This window comes from Ovis canadensis, chromosome 23 (genome assembly GCF_042477335.2).
Source record: "Ovis canadensis isolate MfBH-ARS-UI-01 breed Bighorn chromosome 23, ARS-UI_OviCan_v2, whole genome shotgun sequence".
NCBI lineage: Eukaryota > Metazoa > Chordata > Mammalia > Artiodactyla > Bovidae > Ovis > Ovis canadensis.
The window spans coordinates 33,455,620-33,478,687 of NC_091267.1; the positions used below are offsets into that span (position 1 = coordinate 33,455,620).

The 23,068-nt window shown below is 38.4% G+C and overlaps 1 protein-coding gene across 8 annotated transcripts in view; it reads right to left on the reverse strand.

Annotated features, from left to right (window-relative positions):
* KIAA1328 (KIAA1328 ortholog) overlaps window positions 1-23,068 on the reverse strand; it is a 423,903-nt gene that overhangs the window by 38,522 nt on the left and 362,313 nt on the right. For all 8 annotated transcript variants that reach the window (XM_069568685.1, XM_069568686.1, XM_069568687.1 and 5 more), the window contains one exon: window positions 22,199-22,307. In XM_069568685.1, the coding sequence (XP_069424786.1) occupies window positions 22,199-22,307 (109 nt within the window). The remainder of the gene's footprint in view (window positions 1-22,198; window positions 22,308-23,068) is intronic.

Genomic DNA, 23,068 nt, shown 5'->3' on the forward strand with positions numbered 1-23,068 from the left:
AGTAGCAAGTGTCTTTTAATTTCATGGCTGCAGTCACCATCTGCAGTGATTTTGGAGCCAAAGAAAATAAAGTCTGTCACTGTTTCCATTGTTTCCCCATCTATTTGCCATTAAGTGATGGGACCGGATGCCATAATCTTAGTTTTTTGAATGTTGAGTTTAAGCCAGCTTTTTCACTCTCTTCTTTTAGATCTCTAACTTAACTCTCCCTAAACCAAAGTCTTCATCTTTGCCCCATACCTATCCTTTCCTCATGGCTAAATCTGCGTCTTTCTCTTGCAGTTTTCTCATTTCAACACAAGTTCTTTTATCCACTCCATTAGTAAACGAAAACCTTATAGTCATCCTCAACACCTCCCTCTCTTTACTCTCCTCTTCCCTATGAGGTCCTGTTGGTTCTGCTTCCTAAATATATTGTCGGTTTGATTGTTCCTATTCCATTTCAATCCTTGGGTCCCAGTTCCATCATCTCTCATCTGTACTACTGCAATAGCCCCAACCATTTCCCATTTCATGCCTGCTCTCTTCCATAGCAACCAGAGTGAACTTTTACAGTCAAAATGGATCCTGTCAATCCCATTCACAGATGTCCCCTTGTACTTAAGTACAAAACAGCTCACAAGGGCAGTGTAATGGGTAAGTAATGTGTCAACTTGGCTACAATATGATACCCAACTGTTCAGTTGAACAGCAGTCCAGAAAATACTTTTTAGATCTAATTAACATTTACCAGCTGACTTTAAAGAAAATTATCTTCTATAATCCTGGAGAAGGGAATGGCAACCCATTCCAGTATTCTGGCCTGGAGAATTCTATGGGCAGAGGAGCCTGGCGGGCTATAGTCCATGAGGTTACAAAGAGTAGGACATGACTGAGCAACTAATACACACACACACATACACACACACACACACACACTTCTATAGTGTGTGTGGTGTAGGGGAGAGCTCATTCATTTCACTGAAGGCCTTAAGAGCAAGGATTGAGGTTCCCTAATAGAGAAGGAATTCTGTCTTCAGACCGCAGCACAGATATTCTGTAGGAGAAAGAATTCTGTTAAGACTGCAACACAGCTATTCTGCCTGAATTTTTAGCCTGCTGGTCTGCCCTATGGATTTCAGTGTCAAGGCTATAAACATCAACTTTTATCTGAATTTCCAGCCCTCAAAATTTATGAATTCCTTAAAATAACATACACATTCCCTCTCTCTCTCTCCTAATTGGTTCTATTTCTCTGGAGAACCCTAATACAGGCAACCCTGAATGTCCTGTCTCCTACTTGCTTTTCCTTTCTCATTTCACATACGACTTTTTGCTTCAATCATTATAATCTGGCTACAATGGTCTTCTTTCTATTTCTGGAATGGATAAGTTATTTCCTGCCTTGAAACCTGCATATTTTCTATTTTGTCTATTAGGAATGTTTTCCCTCTCTCATTCTCCTTCCTTTCTCTCCCTGTCCCCTTTTTTTTTCCTTTTTCCTTTTTAATACAGAAAAGTATATATAGTATATATGAATAGTTAAGAATATTAACAAGATGAACACTTGAATATTAATCACTTATCTATTTTTCTCCTTTTAAACTGTAATTCATCCTACTAGATACCAATTGAAATACCACTGCTTCAGAAAAGCATTCCTTAACTCCACTGTCTAAGTTAGATTGCTGTAATTCTTTTTTTCTCATAATAATCTACTATTTTCCTTCATTGCATTTATCACAATTTGGAATTATTTGTTTAATGCCTGCCTCCCTCACTACACTGGAAACTACAAGGGCAAGAAACATTGTAATTTTTAAAATTTATTTTTTATTGGAGGATAATTGCTTTACAATTTTGTGTTGGTTTCTGCCATACAACAAACGAGTCAGCCATAAGTATACATATGTCCCCTCCCCCTTGACATTCTTTCCCATCCCCCACTCCATGAAACATTGTATTCTTAAATAAAGAATAAAAGATAAATGAAATTACTCTGTCACAACTGTTTTCTTAAAAAACATAATTGCTCAAGTAATTTAAGAGTATGTTTCCACTATAAAAATTCAAATATATAGAATTAAATAGAGAAAAATAATATTCCCCTCAACCCTTCATCTCCTACCCAAATACAAATCCCATTCTCTTTCCCAGAGATCACCAGTTTAGTATGCTGCTGTTGCTGCTGCTAAGTCGCTTCAGTCGTGTCCGACTCTGTGCAACCCCATAGATGGCAGTCCATCAGGCTCCCCTGTCCCTGGGATTCTCCAGTCAAGAACACTGTAGTGGGTTGCCATTTCCTTCTCCAGTGCATGAAAGTCAAAAGTGCATGAAAAGTGAAGTCGCTCAGTCGCTCTTCACGACCCCATGGACTGCAGCCTACCAGGCTCCTCTGTCCATGGGATTTTCCAGGCGAGAGTTTAGTATATAGTATATATACTATATACTATATAGTATAGTATATAGTATAGTTTAGTATATCCTTCTAAACATTCTTTATCTAGTTACATGCTTATACATGCATATACAGTTAGACATACATTGACACACATGTATTTAAAAACAAACTGAGCCAAGTGTATGTACTGATTTATGATCTGCTTTTTTACTTAACAAAATATTCTGGAAATCATTTCACAAAAATGCATAGAGATCCACACAATTCTTGTAAGTAAACTACAGCAGTATTATGTTTTATGAGAAGCCATTGCTCTAATTTTAAAGAATCTCCATAGCTTTTATATAGTCTTACTCTAGCTATATTTTGTATTTAGCATTCCTATTCTGTTATCTTAAGGAAGAAATCAGTAGTTGGTCACGAGTGTTGATTTAAGGACAGTTTATTTGAAAATATTTCCTTTAAAGTATGCTTTTCTCAACCTTCCTTTCTATTAAATTCATACAAGGTAATGCCAACATAACTGGCTTTGATGAGCAGAAATAAGATGGCAAAACACAGTGAAGGGTTCAGGAACTCTCAGATAAAACAGCTCAAATTAGGTTTGCTTTTACCATGCCATAATCTAGCCAGGTTTATAAAGATCTATCTATCTTCCTTTCTGAGATACTGTGAATTTAGATAAGTATCAGTGATCTCCACAAGATATGTACTGTTTTCTCATATTCATGACAACCAGTCCCCATGGTCTACAAGCAAGATGTGGAGAGTCCAGGCATCACTCTGACATGGGAACTGGAGGAATTAAGACCACCTATAGGTTCTCTTTTGCTTTCTCAATGCTGTTAGTCTTACAGTATCAGATAAACTGAAATTAGTGTTGGCTGAGAAGTCTAACTGCTATTTTTAAACCAAACTTGTGGTCTCAGCATCTAGATCTACAAGGTTAATATTGTCAGCTGTGCTGGGGCTTTTAGAAATGAATACAGCTGATGAAACTGTTACTCTGTGAGCCATTATCATATAAATAAAGTTGTACCTAGAGACTTTCAGCAAAGTAGAACAATTCAATGGGCCAAATTCACATGGATATATATTTCAAATAGATGACCATTCTATTTTATCTATTTTAAATGTCATAGCTTTACTGACACCAATGAGAAACAGGCAATAACAAAGTGAATAAATACGTAAGAATTTGGGAATCTTCATGCCCAAGACTTTGCTTTTCAAGGAGAGTAATACCTTAACCATCTTTATAGGGCTGATCATTACTGCAATATTTTTGGTAAAGCTCCAAATTTATATTCTTTATAAAAACACTTTAAGGTGATGGTAAGAGCTCAGGCTCCCAAGTCTGATGCTATATTTGAATCCTGGTTCTACCAGTTTCTAACTGGTTTGGGGCAAAATGCTTAGTTTTTTCCAAGTTTCAGTTGCCTTATCTTTGAGTTGGGGACAAAGACAATGTTCATTTTGGAATTATGATAATGTTTGCAAAGCATTTAGCACTATGCCTGGTATATAAGTGCTCAATAAATGAAAGCTAAGCAGAGACATCACTTTGCTGATAAAGGCCCGTATAGTCAAAGCTATGGTTTTACCAGTAGCTATGTATGGATGTGAGAGTTGGACCATAAAAAAGGCTAAGCACCCAAGAATTGATGCTTTTGAACTATGGTGCTTGAGAAGACTCTTGAGAGTCTCTTGGACAGTAAGGAGATCAAACCAGTCAATCCTAAAGGAAATCAACCCTAAATATTCATTGAAGGACTGATGCTGAAGCTGAAGCTCCAATACTTTGGCCACCTGATGCAAAGAGCTGACTCACTGGAAAAGACCCTGATTCTGAGAAAGACTGAGGGCAAAAGGAGAAGAGGGCAGCAGAGGATGAGATGGCTGGATAGCATCATCAACTCAATAGACAAGAGTCTGTGCAAACTCAGGGAGACAGTGAAGGGCAGAGAAGCCTGGTGTGCTGCAGTTCATGTGGTTGCAAAGAGTCGGACATGGCAGAGCAAGTTAACAACAACAACAATTACTATTACTATTAATTTTGAATTGTTGCTAGGAAGCAAGATATAGGCAGAGAAAGGGAGATTAGCTAGAAAGATCAGAAAAGAACTCTGGATAAATGTGCCATTTAAGCTATCATAACAAACTATTACATGAATGAAGGCAGAGTGACATGACTGAAGACAAGTCAAAGGCAGGACCGATTGAAAGGGGCCTGAAAATTTATTTGCATGGGGGAGTTTTCTGCATGGGAAAAAGTGTCATAGAAGCCAAGTTAAAAGATGATAGAGAAGCTGGGGAAAATGTTTGTGACATATTAAAAAAGGACTACATTTTCTTTAACATGTAAAGAAAAAAGACTAACATACTGGTGAAAAAACAGACAAAAAATAGAACAATAGTTTGTAGAAAATACAAATGACTACAGTATGAAACTTCACTCATAACACGGAAAATGTAAATTATAACTAAAAGATACCATTTTCACCTCTTAGATTGGCAAAGAACTTTATGATTATACTCTTTGAAGTATAATAATAGGCACTTTCAAATAAGGCAAGTGGGAATATAAGCTGTACAACCTCTATTAAAGCCATTTGGCATTATCTATAAAAATTTATACTGAATTTATCTCTGACCCACAACTACATTCTAGAGATTTATCTTACAGATATCCTTACACATGTATAAATGACATATATAGGATAATTCATTGAAGCATTATACTCTGCAATCATAAAAGACTGAAAATAACTCAAATATTCACTCATTAATGGGCTGGTTAAATTCACTGTGGTACATTCATACAGTGGGACATTGTATGGATTTAAAAAAACAAGCTAAGTTCTACAGTGCACACATTCAAGACCATACATGTATATCTATCCCTGAAAAAACACACAGGAAACTGAGAGAGTTTACATCCACTGAGGGCACTTGGCTGCTGGGAAACTGGGGTGTGAGAAAGCCTATTTTTCACTAAATAGCCCTATTAATTTTTATTTCTTGAATAAGACAGTGATTGTAAAAACAATTTAATTTAGTTCTCTTTCTCTGAATATTTAACCCAAATGGATTTGAAATTCCTTACTGGCTCCTCCTGAAATCTGTATAGTCTCTGTCTCAGAGAACAATATGAAGAAATACTCTAGAGGAAAGTAGAGACAATGTCTTTTATGGAGATTCCTGGACTAGGAATAAATAAAATAAAATGTTCAACAGTGATGATGTTGGCAAGGAATCCTTATCTGTAATTGTAAAATCTTAAGATTAATAAAAAGTGAAAGTTTTTTCATAACTTTTTTGGTGGCAATATCTGACCTAACTCAAATTTACTTTGTTGTAAAATCTGACCTGAACTTTATGAGGCAATTTATACGTATTGTTTATTACATTGGACTTCCCTGGTATGAATAATCATACATTATACTGTATCCAATATAGTATGTAAACCATTTAACTTAAAATTTTGTGAATTCTGAAATACATTTGGCTCTAAGAATTTTGGATGAAGGACTGTGGACCCGCATGATTTTCTCTCCTTGCTGTCAGTCCTGAGTTAAGTTTTCACACAAAGATATTACTATTAACAGAAAGAGCTTCTGACAGTTACCCAATCCTCTTCTTCAACAAAACTCACCACGTAAGATTTATGAAATGCCTACTCTTGGCCTTTTGCTCTTGCTCTTTGGTAGTTTTCACTAAAGACTATAACTTTGCAAGCAATGTGGGCTTCCCAGGTGGCGCTAGTGGAAAAGAACCCACCCGCCAATAAAGGAGACATAAGAGACACAGGTTGGATCCCTGGCTCAGAAAGATGCCCTGGAGGAGGGCATGCCAACCCACTCCAGTATCCTTGCCTGGAGAGTCACACAGACAGAGGTGCCTGGTGGGCTATGGTCCATAGGTTTGCAAAGAGTCAGACATGACTGAAGTGACTTAGCACACATACACACGCACGTGCAAGCAATGTAGCGGATCTTGGAGATTTTGATATGGAAAGAAATTTTGGGCAAATCTGATAATTTATGCAACTATAAAAATAAAGAGACTCTTGACAGTCCCTCAGACTGCAAGGAGATCCAACCAGTCCATTCTAAAGGAGATCACTCCGGATCATCCCCATGCACCAGCCCCAAGCAAAATAAAATAAAAATAAAAATAAAATAAAATAAATTAAAGGAGATCATTCCTGGGTGTTCTTTGGAAGGAATGGTGCTCTTTAGCATCATCACTCCAGTACTTTGGCCACCTCATGCGAAGAGCTGACTCACTGGAAAAGACTCTGATGCTGGGAGGGATTGGGGGCAGGAGGAGAAGGGGACGACAGAGGATGAGATGGCTGGATGGCATCACTGACTCAATGGACTTGAGTTTGAGTGAACTCCGGGAGTTGGTGATGGACAGGGAGGCCTGGCATGCTGCAGTTCATGGGTCGCAAAGAGTCGGACACGACTGAGCGACTGAACTGAACTGATAAAAATAAAATTATTTAAGAAGAATTTTTTTTCGTCCTGTCATTGTAACAAGAGCTACACACAGCTCCCCATGCTTCTATTTTTCAGTATTGGGAAACTTAAAATATCTTAATTATTTTCTAGCATCTTAATCATTTTGTGAAATCATGAAGCTGGATAATTGTCATTTAATATAAAATGTTCTCTTTTCTATGGAAATTGTAGCTTCCAACTAATTATGAACTAAAGCGTAACTGAATATGTTTGGAAACCAGAATGACAAGTGAAATTTATAGACCCTAAGCTTGGTTATCTTGAGAGAAAAGCACTGTTAGACAGTTTGGAGTTAAAGAGTGTTACCTGCAGGGTTCCAGCTGCAAGAGCAGTCAGCTGACTTCCGAGGAACACAATGCAGAAACTAAAACTGAAAGGAGAAATGCTTGCCTGTGAACTCCACCAGGCCAAAAGGATGCCAGGCTGCCCTGTTTACTAGCCTGCACTTTAAAAAGCTCAGGGCACGTATAGATATGCATTTATCCCATTTTATGCTGCACATTATTGAAAAAACATTTTATAGCATAAATAAGTCATCAGTACATTGTTTGGAATTTAAGATTACAAGACTAAATGGTAATGTTTTGTTTTATGGATGTCTACACTTTCAAAAAGAAAGGCAATATGGGTAGATGGACTTCATAAACTTTATATATACCTATAAAGGAGAACAACCCCACACAAAACAAACCACCCCCACCCCGACACACAGTTTCCCTGTGTGTATGTCACAGGCTGTTACCCTTAGTCTAGGCAAAACTCAGTGTCAGCGGGGACAGCATGAGCTGGAGATTAAGGTGTACTGCTTGCTCTCAGCACCATAGCTGAAGCTGGGAGACTTGAACTGATTGGAAGCAAGCTGGAATGAAAGTTCTTTGAAGAAAGCGTCCTCAGATTCTTTCAGTTTAACTTAACAGATTATATCCTTCCATCCTCTGGTCACAAAGGACGTGATACAGGTTGGCGGAGGGCAAAGATGTGAAACAACAGAAACTGGGGGACATACAGTTAAAGAGCTCACCTACTATGTTGATAAGTATAGGTGGCTCCCAGAAAAGTCACCACTTCAGTGATTTTTCAAGACTGTGGACTCAGACTGTTTCCCTAGTTCTGGACACAGCTGCATAGAGAGCACCTGTTGGTTAATGTATGACCCCCAACTGGTCATAGTCTGTGACAGCTTGGATAAAAATCAGAGGTGGGGAACATCCAGCTTTTGGAGTAAGAGCAACAGTACACAGCATGTACCCTGAAAAAGGCAACTTGCCTACTAAATGGAATGCCACTGGTGGAACAGCTGATATGCTTGAATACAAGTCGTGTCTGCCTGACATCACAGTAGCCAGGAAATCCTCCTAATGAAATGCCTCTGACCCAGACCACTATAATAGACGCGATTAGAGTGCTTCCCCCAACGCTTCGTTACCGGGGAGTGGTGGGGAGGCAGAGACCCAGACCACCACAACAGGCGTGATTAGAGTGCTTCCCCCAACGCTTCGTCACTGGGGAGTGGTGGGGAGGCAGAGACCCAGACCACTATGATAGATGCGATTAGAGTGCTTCCCCCAATGCTTTGTTACTGGGGAGTGGTGGGGAGGCAGAGACCCAGACCACCACAATAGATGCGATTAGAGTGCACCGAGCGTTCCTCCCTCTATGCTGTGTTATTGGAGAGGCAGGTGTGGATAAGAAACAGTGCAAGAAACGATATCTGATTTACTTCTCTAACTTCTTTCAGTGGACTTTACTGATGCTAGAAAAATTAGAATGATTCAGTAGAAAGAAAGGAAAAGAAGGGGAGTCAATAGAGGAGAAAACAAGGGTGGCCAAACAGGGTGAAAATATTTCAGTTGTAAACACATGGAACGGAAGAAGAAGAAATTAATGGGGAAGAAACTGGAGTTTTGACAGCATCACCAAGACCGGGGAGGCCACTGGCTCTGGTGATAACAAGACTCAGACAGATCAGCAATCTATCCCAGTTTGAAAGAATTTAGAAAACTGGATGGCAAGGAAAAGTACCATAAATTTGATACTGAAATACAAGAGGTGTCAGCAAGAAAGACTGAAGACTGGTGGGAAGGGGAAGATCTTGTTCATTAGAGCTGGCATGGGGCCAGCACAGTAACTAAGCCTGATGTCCCTTGTTTGGGTCAAAGTTAACAATAAATGGAAGGAGGGAGGTAAAAGAATAAATAAATAGGGTATGCTAAGGTGCAAATCCAACCTTATTTTGGTGTCTTAAGAGAGGCTTGGAGTTTAGTTTGAGTTTCTTAGGTCAAACTCCAGATGGCCACAAGGTAAAGCAATATGGCTTGTCAAAGCTGCCTCTAATTCTGAAAACTGTCAAAGCAGAATGGCAATGGGCACATAGGAATGGTGTGTGTGTGCTATGTCACTTCAGTCATGTCTGACTCTTTGTGACCCTATGGACTGCAGCCTGTCAGGCTCCTCTGTCCATGGGATTCTCCAGGCAAGAGTGTGTTGCCATGCACCCCTCCAGGGGATCTTCCTGATCCAGGGATCGAACCCACATCTCATGTCTCCTGCATCGGCAGGTTCTTTACAACTAGTGCCACCGGGGAAGCCCAGATAGGAGTGGTATACTCCAGCAAACCTTGTCTTGCAGTACTCCTAACCAGGAAGATTACACTTGATCAATCTTTTTTCCTTTACAAACAAAGTTATTCTAACCATATGATTTAACTTTAATACATATTTTTTTCATCCTAAGGACAGATTTAAGAGTCATGTTTAGAATATGCATATATTTTATAGCAGTGATTTATACTTTGCATTAAATTTGTGTATCGATCCAATAAAGAAGAAAAAAGAAGAGACATTTTATTGGAAACAATCTTATCATAACATCTCTAAGGTAACTTATGAGAGAAACATGTACATTCTCATTCCAACAATCAACGCTGCTGACAGGTCTATCCAGGTGATTTTATTTAGCACTGCTAATTTTTACTTACCTGTTTCTTATTTACTCATGGGATGATTAACACAAAGAAGAGTTTTGCTTTTAAACTTCCAGATATTTCACAATTTAGAAAAAGTTAGTTTAAAAAAAGAGAAGTATATAAGATGTAAAAGAAAAAAAAGGATTGGAAGGATATACACAAAAGACTAAAATATTAACAGTGGTGTGTACAGTGGGTGGGAGGATTATAGGTGGTTTCAAATGTCACTTTAAAAAAATATATTATCACTACAACTGTCCCAACTAAGCATAAATGTTGAAGTGACTGCTGCCAATCACTGGTGTCAGTTCCTTTAAAAATTAATTAGCAAACAGATTCTCAAATGGCTTTCCCTGCCCCTACACAACAGCCCTCTGGGGAAGACAGGTGGTATCATGAGGGAGTGAGAGCTGGATGCCCGCATCATAGCCTATTGAGCTCATTTGGCAGTTCAGTCTTACTGGGGCCACAGGCTGAAGGTGGTGGCAAGAAGGTAAATTTATAGGCCACACAGTATTTCATACTTTTTGTAAAGGTTAAATGAATATATCTCTTAGTAGTTAATGTTAAACAATATATGATATTAAGCTATGACTCTAATTCTGTGATATCTTTGATCTTAAGCCTCTGATATGCAAACTTCCAGATGTAAGGTTTTTTATCTCATTTTAAAGATTCTATTTTAATGAAATATTCAATTTAAATAATAAGTTCTGATTTGCTTCTACCTTGGCTGCTATTAACTTATTCCAGACATTTCCTAATACTAACAGCTTTCTCTACTACAATGTCTCCTTCTCTCTTTCAAATAAACAGCTGTTTGAAGGAGAAATTTTAATTTCTTTGCCAGCAGTGACTGGTTAGAAACAGATCTTGGCTCCAGCCTGATTTTTATGATACCTAAACACTTGAGGATACCTTGTGTTTCAATTAGTAAAGTCAAGATAATCTGTAATAATGAAATAGGACCAGAGGCCAACGTTAACCCAGAAGTTTTTTCCTCTTTCATGACTTGAGACCATATTCATCCATATGGAAAGCCATATTAGCTGAAAATAATTCTCTTTTTCTTTAATAAAAGCTTTTTGCCAATAGATTTTTATCTGTCTTTGTTTGGAGATCTCAAATGGATCAACTTTACTTTTTTCAATCTAAGATGAACGGGACACAGGGATTTACCCTTTATGCCACTACAGAGGCAAAGAGAGCACGGAAGACCATGAAGTCTGCAGGGCGTGACACTGAAATCCTCACGCTGATACAAAAGACTCTGCTGAGGTAATGACGTAGTACTCCAGTCGTAGCATGAAGCCTTCTGGTTTGAATAAATGTCAGTGCCATGTGACCTATAGCTGTACACCCACAGAAACAGTTCGCTGCTGACAAAAATGTTTATACTCAAAGGGGGCAGATACAAGAACTGAGACAAGCTGGTGAAGCTTCAGTGGACTGGAGGGAGAGGTTTGGAAAAGCCACTGAGCTCCAGTTGCACCTGGATGAGTGAAGTGAAAGTTGCTCAGTCATGTCCAACTTTGTGCGACCCCATGGACTGTAGTCCATGGAATTCTTCAGGCCAGAATACTGGAGTGGTTAGGCTTTCCCTTCTCCAGGGGATCTTCTCAATTCAGGGATCAAATCCATGTCTCAAACATTGTAGGTGGATTCTTTACCAGCTGAGCCACAAGGGATGAGGAGCGATGGTAAACTGCAGCCCTGGCTCAGGGTGGCTCATCAATTGCGTCCCAGCGATGTCGCCGACCTCTAACTCTCCAGCTGTTCAGGGTGCCATGGCTCCAGGGCCAGCCCCAGAATTAGTTCTGCCACTAGTTAGCTTGTTCCTTTTGTAAACCAATGGCCTGTGTGACAATTAGGATCTGCCCCTGAGATGAGGCAACCCCTCAGCTCTTACCAGAATCTGGCTCTTGCCCCATCACTCTGTTTCTTTCCAATGCCCAAAGACAGGGGTTGGTTTTGAGGTGTATCGGCGGGTCCATGGAGAACTTCTAGTTTAGGAGCAGCTTGTTTCGCAGTCAGGAGCTGAGATAGTGAAGACAGCAGACATGGGACTGGACAGGATGAGTACAAGCTCTGACAGAAAAGTCTCCTCCGAGCTGGGACACACTGCACCAACCAACTCCCCACGCAGGAGGGCACCAATTCACTAATGAAGAACATGTAGAGGCATCCGAGTGACAGTCCACACAGAATGCCATTTGTGGTGATTGGTCCAAGCTGCACCTGGTTGGACAAGTGTCCCAAGGCCTGATACTTCTAGCATTTATCAGGTTATACCATGTGCCAAGTACATGACTGTGCCGACTTCTGTTGTACACATTTCTTCCAGGGTGAGGGGAAGAGACAGCCCTCAGCAAGAAAATAAACTTAACATCCTTTTACTCATTGTGAAATGGCATGATGCACCAGCTCTAGCTTTTGTTCTGGCTCTTAAAATGCCTCAGTAGGTTTACTCTGGGCTTCCCTTGTGTCTCTGATAAAGAATCTGCCTGCAATGTGGGAGACCTAGGGTAGATCTCTGGTTTGGGAGGATCGGCTGGAGAAGGGATTGGCTACCCACTCCAGTATTCTGGCCTGAAGGATTCCATGGACTGTATAGTCCATGGGGTCACAAAGAGTCAGACATGACTGAGCGACTTTCACTTTTTCAGGGTTACTCAGAGTCACAGAAAGAAGACAATCCCTAGGGTACAACCTCCATCACCCTTTATTTACTAAATAAGATTTAAAAATCAATCCCATGGCTAACAATCCCATCCACTTTCTCTTATATCCCTTATTTATTATTATTATTTAATATGAACATTAATCCAGGTGATTTTTAAATTGTCAAAATGTGGAAAGGATGAATTCTCCAAGAAGCACAACTGCAGGCAGGACTTTTATATGACATGCAATTACATACACGATCTGTCTACTTTCTGCTCATTGTCCCGGTCTGGAATGGAGCCGTCTTGACTCTAATGATTGGCTCTGGTTTTCAAGTAGCCCATGTCCTATGACAGGGAAAGCTTGAAGCAGGGTCCCTATACTAATACAAGTCACAATCCACTTCAGAATTTCCCAGCTTTCCCAAAGGAAGAAACACCCTCTCGTGTGTACTATCAATCATGTTCCCCTTGCTGGCCAAGACGCTTACCCTTCCAGACAAGTTGATCATTTTGCAGCCATTTAGGGGTGAGTACAAAGCAATGAGATGATGAGCTTTGAATCTTAGTAACAGTCTTATTTCAGTAGGCACCCACAACAGAAAGAAAATCAATGAAAATCTTGGTAAGTAAATATGTAATGCACTGGCCAATTACTCTTGAGCTTCAAGACCAACTTGGACTCTTTCTTTCATGAGTAATATTAGGATTTGTACACCAAGTGGCCCATACATGGTCCCATAAAAGGTGTACTAATGCTAATGAAAATAACAATATCCATGTGTTTCTCTTTATTATTTACAAGAAATTTCCATGTACCTGTCTCAAGTTTTGTGGTTAGACTCACAAAAATTTGTAGATAATGCAAAATGCTAAAATGAATTTCTCCATAAGAAATGAAGAGAACGTAGGTTGAATGTGAAAAAAAGGACTGCAACATCTTTTTTGGGAAAGGGGCTTATTAATATCAAAAGCAAACAGTTTATGGGAAAATATGAGTGTATTAAATATATTAAAAGTAGTATATATAACACATATGGAGAAGGAAATGGCAACCCACTCCAGTATTCTTGCCTGGAGAATCCCATGGACAGAGGAGCCTGGTAGGTTACAGTCCACGGGGTTGCAAAGAGTTGGACACAACTGAGCGACTTCACTCACCCATTCAATATAACAATGTATATATTTGAACACATAAACTGTGCAAAAATGTACAACTGAGCTGAAAATGCATTAGTCAATGATTATTAACTGCTACATTATTCTTCGTCTTCTTCATCGCAAGTCTTGTTGTTGATAGTGTCTTTGATTTTACTCAGTGGCATACTTGGCACTATCACACACAATCCTGACCATTCTTGTCCTAAGGCAAAGTATGTAGTCTATACTAATACCCAGTCACCTTTTTCAGCATGACTAATGACCTTAATTTGGACTTCAAGGATCCTAACTTTTTTCTGTTTTACTCCGAGTATCCTTCCTAAAGTAAAATCTAATGTTTTCCAGATACAATTTCATTTAAACCTCAAAAAAGAAAAAAACTTCAGTAAATACATGTTCACGGAGCATTATCTCAGGAAACGTAAATTACACCTGGCCTCCTGTCAACTGGCAAGGCCAGCAATACCCACGAGTTGCTTGTCCCTGTGCTTTAAATGATGTGGAGCCAAGTTGGTTTATCTCCTTAGCATTTCTAAACTACTGGCCAGCAGGAAACCCAAAGATTTTGAAAAGAAGTTTAAACTATGTTATTCTGAAATAAATTATTTAGTTATTTTTGAAAAACTACTCATCTCTCCATTACTTTATCTTCAAAACGTGTAACTTACTCTGAAATCAAGAGTCAAATGTACATGTTTCCATTTTGATCTCATCTCTAAATGGAGAGTATAGTTTAGAAATAGGATAGACAGCTGGAAACCAAAACAGAAAACTAGCCACAGGCCTAAGCAGAGCTTTAGAAGAAGCTCTATGATACAGATGAACACAAGATAATGGAGTGGTATACATTCTACGTTCACTTAGCGAAGATAATTGTGAGATGTTAAGAAAACAACAAATCCCAATGCAAAGAACATGTTAAAACTGGTCACAATTGAGACCTTGCTGCCATCCAGTTTGGAAACCTCCTGACAACCTAAACATTTCCAATTCTATACAATGGGAAAATCTTCAAGTAGATGAAAGTGTGAGGAAGTTCTGGAAAATAAATGAAGCACAACAAATGTATTAATATTAGCTGGGTATAAACATGATTCTTTTGTAGATATAGAGAAGAAATGAAGGAAAATTGTTGTCTATACAAATATTTGAACTGATAAATTTAAAAGGAAACATTCATTTTGGGGGATTCCCTGGTGGTCCAGAGACCTGGCACTTTCACTGCCACGGGCCTGGGTTCAATCCCTGGTTGGAGAACTAAGATCCCAGGAGCCACGTGGTGTGGCTGAATGAATAAATAAAAGGAAACATCCATTTTGTGATTACTAATTCATTCTTTCATTCATCCAATAAATATTTTACTGAATGTCTACCATGGGCCAGGCCCTGCTCAGCATAGGGATGCAGTAATGAACACAATAGAAGTCTTCATCCTCGTGAGTTTACATTCTATGTGACACAGGTGAGGCAGATGATAAAATATATCGGTAAATTACACAGTATATTGGAAGGTGATAAGTACTGTGAAAAAAGGATAAAGCAGAGGAGGAGAAAAGTGGCAGAAAGCACTAGGAATTATTTCCTCAGGCATCTTTCTCCTGTTTGCTGAGAGTTCCTTCAGGGATAGAATGATGTGTCCATACACTTCATAGAGAAGAAAGCCATCAACAATATGTCCCAGTGATTAGTCTCCAATTTCAACAATTGAGATTGATGAATGGAGTTCTTCAAGGGCTTATTAATAATTTTTTTTCACTGCAGGCTACCGATGTATCCTGATAGTACCTTGGGGGAGAAGATGACAACGGCTACAGAAAGCTGCTGACTGAGGGGAGAGGCCCTGGGACAGGCGAGGGGCCGAAAGGAGAAAGGGAGAATGCCAGTGTGCAGGGGTTGGGCAGTGCAAAGATGGGCAGTTCCAGAGTGTGTCTTTAGACCAAGTATGTTGGAGTCATCTGGCAAAATAAAAATTGTACATCACTGGTGCCCATTTCTGGCAATTCTGGTTCAATTAACCTAGGTAAGGCCTAGAAACTGCTACTTTGACAGATTCCTAAGTGACTCCAATGTGCACATAGATTTCCAAACCACTGCTCTAAAGGGAATTAAACCCTTTCAGAATTTTCACAAAGGGATAATTATGAAAAGAAACCCATTATAAATAACTTTGAATGCAGGGTTATTCAGCTTGCTTCTAAGCCACATTTTTCTGTACAGCTCTGCCACTCAGGGCATTTTGCAAGGGGAGCCTGTGTCATTCACATATACTGTGTTCCAGTTACTCCCCAAATCTTGTTGCCCAGAGCACAGAAAAGGAAGCTAACCCTGAGGGCATATTATCACCCAGCCCCAAGTTAAGGCTTTGCATATCCAGTCATGTCTAATCCTCTGAGCAAATTTGCAAGGTAGTTAAAAAACTCTTATTTTCACATGAGGAATCAGGCTCAGGTATGTTTGCAAGAAATATTAAAAAGTGCAGCAGTACTGCCCACTCTCAGATGAGCCTAACCCTATTCCTAACCTTTTGTCAGGGAATTCACATAGAGTTTGGAATTGTAACAGCAAGGTCCAAATCTGAGCTCTGTTTCTTATTGCTTGTGTGGTCCTGGGAAGTTCTACAATGACAGCTCCGATTAGCCATGTACCAGGACTGTGCTCGGTACTTTATGTAATCTATCTTGCTTAACCATGATGACAAGCCTATGAGGGACATATTATTATCCCCATTTTATAGATGAAACTAAGGGATTTGCTCCAACCCACACAAACTAGCATTGAAACCTAGGCCTATTAACCTGGGTGTTATAATCATTATCCCCAGGCTCTTAAATGTTCTATAATTGCTTCTCTGGGCTTTACTTTCTCATGATTGTGAGGATTACATTAGGCAACATATATAATTTTTATAAAAGCAGTTAAGTGACTAGGATAGTAAGTAACACTCAACAAATGTTTCTTAATACTTAAGTGAAGGGAATTTGATGACCTTGGACCAAATGAGCAAGTCTAAATGAGGCCCAAAACTGAAATGATGGCAGGAACTGAAAATACTGAACAGATGTCACTAATCACAGCATTTTTCAGAGTTCAGTCCCCTAGAGAAGACCCACCGAGGAAGCATAATCCTCACCTATTGCTGGCTCAACAAAGAAATAACATAATTATGTCATATGTTCCAAGGATAACAGGTTTTTTGCAACTACTTGGCACTATGGAGTATAAAATAATGAAATGGGTTCCCTTCCTATGAATGTGTGCTCTTTGTTTTCTTTTAAATATTGTTTTCAAAATTACCTAAGTAATACACGTTGTTATAAAACATATGGAAAATATAGAAACATATGAGCAGTAAAATAGCTCTTATAATCCCTTCACTAGAATTTAGAGAGATTTCCTGAGACTAGGACTAGAACTCTAAGTGGCTAGTAAACGTCAGCTGTTATGATGTGTACTTTTTCTGTACCGTGCGTTCCTTCTATGTTAAGAATGTATTGACAGGTTTCCTCAAGCTGAATTCATTTCTTGGAATTAAACTATGTCTTTATTATTTCTATTTAGCCTATTTGTTTCTGTTTTCTTAATTTACACACTGTATAAGCAGTGTGTACAAGAGGAATGGATGATTATATTAATGGCTTTTAACAGTGGGAATTACAGTAACAGCCCCAAATCATGGCTTAATTAAAAGCAACATCTCTTCATCAAACACACAAAAATTTCCATGCATGCAACTGTTCTTGGTATTGATGCACCTGCTGGCAGGGAATTTCAATTTATCAACTTGGCTTAAATAAAAACCCTTTTGAATGGCTGAGCTTTTCATCTCCTGATATATAAGATAGGTCTATTTATAACTTCATATTTTCTTTTACATAGTCAACCGATTCTTTTATAAAGTTTTCACATTATCACCTTTTATTTGTCATCATTTTGTGCAATATTTCATACTGTTGTTCAGTTGCTAAGTTGTGTCTGATTCTTTGCAACCCCATGGATGGAAGCATGCCAGGCTTCCCTGTCTATTGCTATTTCTTGGAGTTTATTAAGTTTTGTTTTTATTTTGTTATTTACAATACACACAAAATGGAAATGTTATACTGAATGGCACTTTATGTGTACTGTGAAATTGTTATTCTGAGGGTAGACAAAGTTAAAATAACAGTTCTTGGCCTAGAAGTTCACATTTTTGGAAATCACTTTGAAAATTCTAACAGAAATTCAATACTTTGAAAATGAGTTTTAACAGTCATTAAAAAGAGCTTTACAATGACACGTAATCTGTATGAACATATATTGTGAAAGGACATATCTGAACATGCCCAACACAATACCTGACACACAACAGGCATTCAATGCATAGAAGCCAATATCGTCACATACAGTCACCACTCATAAGCTCTACTGTATAGAGGCAGTGAGGTCTACTGTTCAAACAGACCACATAAAGCCAAGTAGCGCCTACAAGGCTCTAGTTTGAGGTTATGGATTTTAGTTTAGTTCTTCTTTCTCCATCTTGGGAGAATAACACATTGTTATGTGCTAGGCACATGAGGGGATCTGGTTAGGTACTAAAAATATTTGTGTGAATGTCTAGGTGAGGAAAAGTTCTGATTTTAAAAAAAGAAAAGAATTTTTGATAGGATTCTGGGCACAAGTGCAAGAAAGTGTTGCAATCTGGCTATTACGTGTGATGGAAACACAATCCTTTCCCTTCTCTTAGAGTAAATTCCTATCAAGTTATAAAAACAAATTCTGACCCTTAAAACAAGTCTGTCAGATTCTTACTCTAAATCAGAGTTTTACGGGCTTACTGCCCATAAAATACCTCAGAACGAAATCCAAGCTTCACACAGTGTGAATGAATGAAAAAACACTGAAATTTGGGATCAGAAAAAAGAAAAAAAGAAGTAAAAGTCATCCAAACAGCTAAGAAGCAACGCCTGGGTCCTTCAATCTCAACTTCAGTGGATGCTCCACAATTGACTTTCAAGTCAGCTGCGAGTGAACAGAAGCCTGTGAGCACGACTGTGTCCTGGCAATTACTCTATAAAAAGCTTGGCAAGGTGGAAACTTACAGCAAATTTTTTGGAACATATTAAGCATATGGTTTGACAGCAAAGGGCCAAGGCCTCAAAAAACAAACAAACAAATTCAGCTTATTATTTTTTTTTAAAGTTTCCTCAATAAGCTATTAAGTCCTTTAAAGCACATACACAAATATTTCCCAACCTCCCTCAACAAGAAACAAGCTCTACAAAATCATCTCCCATGACATACATCAAAAAACAAACCAAACAAAGTAAAATAGAAAACTTCAACTTGCTCTTGTTATATAAACTAATCTTTCTGAAAAAAAAAAAAAAAAAAACCCTAGATTCCTGGGGTGAACAGTATGTCCTAGAAATAATGCTAGCCACAGCTCCAGTTCCAAAAATTCACTAGTTGGCCATGATTTGGTGAGATCTGACTTTCTCTCTTCATATCTCAGAGTGGGGAGAAAAAAACAGTTCAAGAGTATTGGCCTTAGCTCTTCTGAGTCAGGGAAGAACAGCAAGGAGGGGCCTTAGTAACCCTTTACTTCAGGGACTGAGTGACTAACACTGCTGCTGCAGGCCTGGTGTTTGTCTTTGTTTATCAGTTTAGAACAATCATCACTGAGTTGTCATAAGACCGAGGGAAACTCCACCAATACTTTAAAAAGTGACAAGACTTCTGTTTCAATGGACAGCTTCACAACATACTGTCATTTTAATATAAAATGTTCCAGATATACATATCTGACTAGAAAAAGATACCAACATTTAAAAAATATACAGCATGTAATAGACTTTTCTCCTCAAATCTAAAATAAAAGATTTGAAGATTCAAAGCTACATTAATGCAAATATCTGCCTGTTGCAAGTATGCTTTTTGATTAAATTGGCATACATCAAGTACAATTAGAAAGGTTATTTATAACGAAGAAATACATAATTCTGCATCTTAATGGGGATGACAATTACAGCTGATGGTTGCTAATTAACATTACTTCTTCTGCTCTGGATCTCAGATATTTCTTATATAATCTTTATGCTGGCAACGGACACAACTAATTCTAGAAGGCCCAAAAGGGTTAATTATCAGCAACATTTCTGCTCATAACAAATTCACTGGTAACTTGCCCAGCTCTGGCTCCATACTGGAGACCAGAAGATCAAGCTGAACTGGGTAAAGTCTGACTCAGAATTGTGTCAGGAAAAGTATTTATTCAGCTTTGTGAGCAAAGGTGCAGCTACCCACTGGTATCGGGAATGACAGGGAGAAAAGTCCCTCCAGTCCTCTCTTCAGGTGTAATGGTCTAGGGGTGTTACCTGTTCTGGTCCAGCAGAAATGCATGGTACTGTTTAGTTCAGTGGTGCCACCTTCTTGTGCCAAGATGCCCACTGTGCCTACTTTCTTGGACACCTAAGGAGTGTGTGATCAGTGTTGGAGGCCAGACGTAAAATAGAAAGACAGAGGCATTGCCACTATCAGCACAGAAAACTATAAAGCCCTCTTTGCTTGTGCTGTAAATTACATATTTATTTTGTTAGCATGAGATAGATGAATATTTTCACACACAAAGGTGCCCTGCTAAAATCAGGATAAGTGATATTAATGTCCTATGGTCAGCATTATTGAACCTCGAAAGCAATAAACTTTACGCGTCAATAAATATTACATTTGCAACATAGTTAACATTCCCTTACTGTCTCTAGCACTTATTACACATTGTAACCGCAAGTCTACAATACATTATTCATATTCGGGGTGTCACCAAGTGATGGATTGCTGTAGGAGAGGCTGTCCTTTAAATAAATCAACAAATAAAAATGCAAATGTTAACATTTTCAGCCACAACTTTTCCCATCTTGAATGGGGAATGAAAATTTCACATTATACTGACAGGCAGCAGAGAGAACAATTAACAACCTACGCTGCGAATGAGAAAGATGACTTTGCCATGCTGGGTTTTATCACCTGCACATGGACCCATATGGGACTCTCCTAGGTGTTAGCACTTTCCAGAGAACAAAGGAAAAACTGTCCCCCACAGCCCCTGTTCCATCCCCATCCTTTTCTGCAGGTCTTGACAATTCTTGGAATTTTGGGTAGACAGGGAAAGGGCTTTTATTCTTGTTCTTCTCAGTACTGTCAAAGGTTTCTTGGAATGAAGAATAACAGGCTTTCCTATTGCATTAAAAGCTTATATGTAAAAGTACTCCATAAAAATTCCTTTTCTACACTTTGAAATAAAAAGAATTCAAATAATCTTGATTCTGAAATCTGGAAAGCAACCACTGTGCTTTCTTGGTAACTGATTTTCATAGTACTGAATCTTTTTTTTTCAACTCTGCACTTTGTATTGCAGACCTATAATATGCCATCATGCACTTCTAAGGATAAAATCTGGGCTGCGGCAGATTGTTTTATTTAGACAAATGCTCATTATTTAAGAAGCTTCTGAGAATCTGTATTTAGCTGATGTGCAGTATTAAGAAGTAACAGAGAAAGAATCCTTTTTTTAACGTCTGTAGATATGAGTCTTCACTGTGATTTTAACCTGGGCTTATAAAACTCCACAAAGTTGATATGGTCATTTCAGAAAATGTGTGCTGAGGATGTTCTATAAAACGCTTACTGGGGAAACATTTTATTCTTCTTTTTTATGCCTCTCACGAAATTGAAGTGCAATTATCAAAAACACATTAGAGTAGTGTTAAAGATCTGATCCAAGATCTTTGCATCGAAGATAGGAAAATTCACTTAAAAACCCAGATTGCCTTTCTTCTTTACCTTAACTCCTCCATTACTATTATCCTCTGTGCTGAGTCATTTCCCAAAAGTTCTTTAAAATTAAGTCTTAAAATCTATATTTATTGGATAAGATGCTAGGATTTTAAGTGCTTAAAAAATCATATCCCCAAGGAAACACAAACATGCCCTTTTGGTGTTAATGTTTATATATTCAGCCTTAAATGTATAATATAGGAGTTGGCTTATTAGACATGAGAAATTTTAATAACATATTTCTTTTCTTGACTGTAGAAAAGGCCAATCAAAGTATTAGCTCCTCAAATGTCTCTGGTATAAGTAAATATTGACAGTCATTTAACTGTAGTACAAAACCCACTATGGTTTTCAGTATCAATTGATTCAGTAAGTTAAGTTTATAGTCCAAGTGTATAACCATTTCAGGATAAATTGGGTAGGACCTGCTCCTAAACATTTTCTGATGAAAGGTAGGATTAGCTTTGTGTTTCTATGGAAACCCTGTCAATTACCATTACCAATTAAGGACACACATGGATAAAGGAAAGGGTTCCAGGGGTTCTACCTGGTCGTATCTAGATGATTCCAAATAAGGGCCTCTCTCTTGAGTTGGAGACATTAAGAATTGTTAAGATTTTTCACTTTTTATTAAATAACTCAGCAAAAGTTCTCACCTGGAGAATGGCAAAGCAAAGAATCCCTGAAACTCACCGAGAGCTGTCATGTTGGGATGATGATGTAGCTGGGGTTACAAGCTCCTTCTGGCTCCCTGTTGTCATAGGAGACGTAGATGCATCTTTTCGAACTTCTGCCACTGTCCCTGCATGTACAATAAAGGAACTAATTCGGGCATTCAATAAAAGAAAATGCAAGAGTCTATCATGAATAATATATGAGAGATTACAGGAATCCCCAAGCTTTAGAAGTAAGCTGAAATGCAACAATGGCAGATGGAAAGCTCGGTGGGTTGTTTTGGTTTTGTAAACACCAGTGGTCCACAATATCTTGAGTTTAAATAAGTGGATTTGTGCAATAACAGACTAATTAGAGATTTGGTTGGTAAACCTGATTATTAAAGTCCTGATGATTTGCGTTTAGGGTAAAAACGCCCAAGAAAGTAGATTGCTTTATTTTGCTCCTTTTCACTGCCTTAAGAAAAGTTCTTTCCTCTCCTTGACAAAATAGAAAATAGAAAATTTGTACCTTTAAGCCCTCCAAATTAAATTGATTCTACCCCCCAAAAACTTTCAAGGTAGGCATAAATTGTGAATGCTTCTTTTAAAGAACTCAACATTGGGCTAAAACAAGTAAGATGCTCAACTAACCATTCTGGGGCTAATTTGGTTTCTGTTTCTAATAAGCAAGGTTTAGTTGGTAATTACGCTTTACTTTTGGAGTGCTAAGTAATAACATGGCATGGAAAGAAAAAATCTTTTGTTTTTATTTGTTTTATTATTACTTATTTAATAATTTTCTCCTCTTTTAAAGAACATTTCGAACAAAAATTTCCAACTTTTAATTTATTGAAAATGTAACTGAGCTTTTTCATGTATCAAATTCTGATGATAAAGCCGGAAAGAC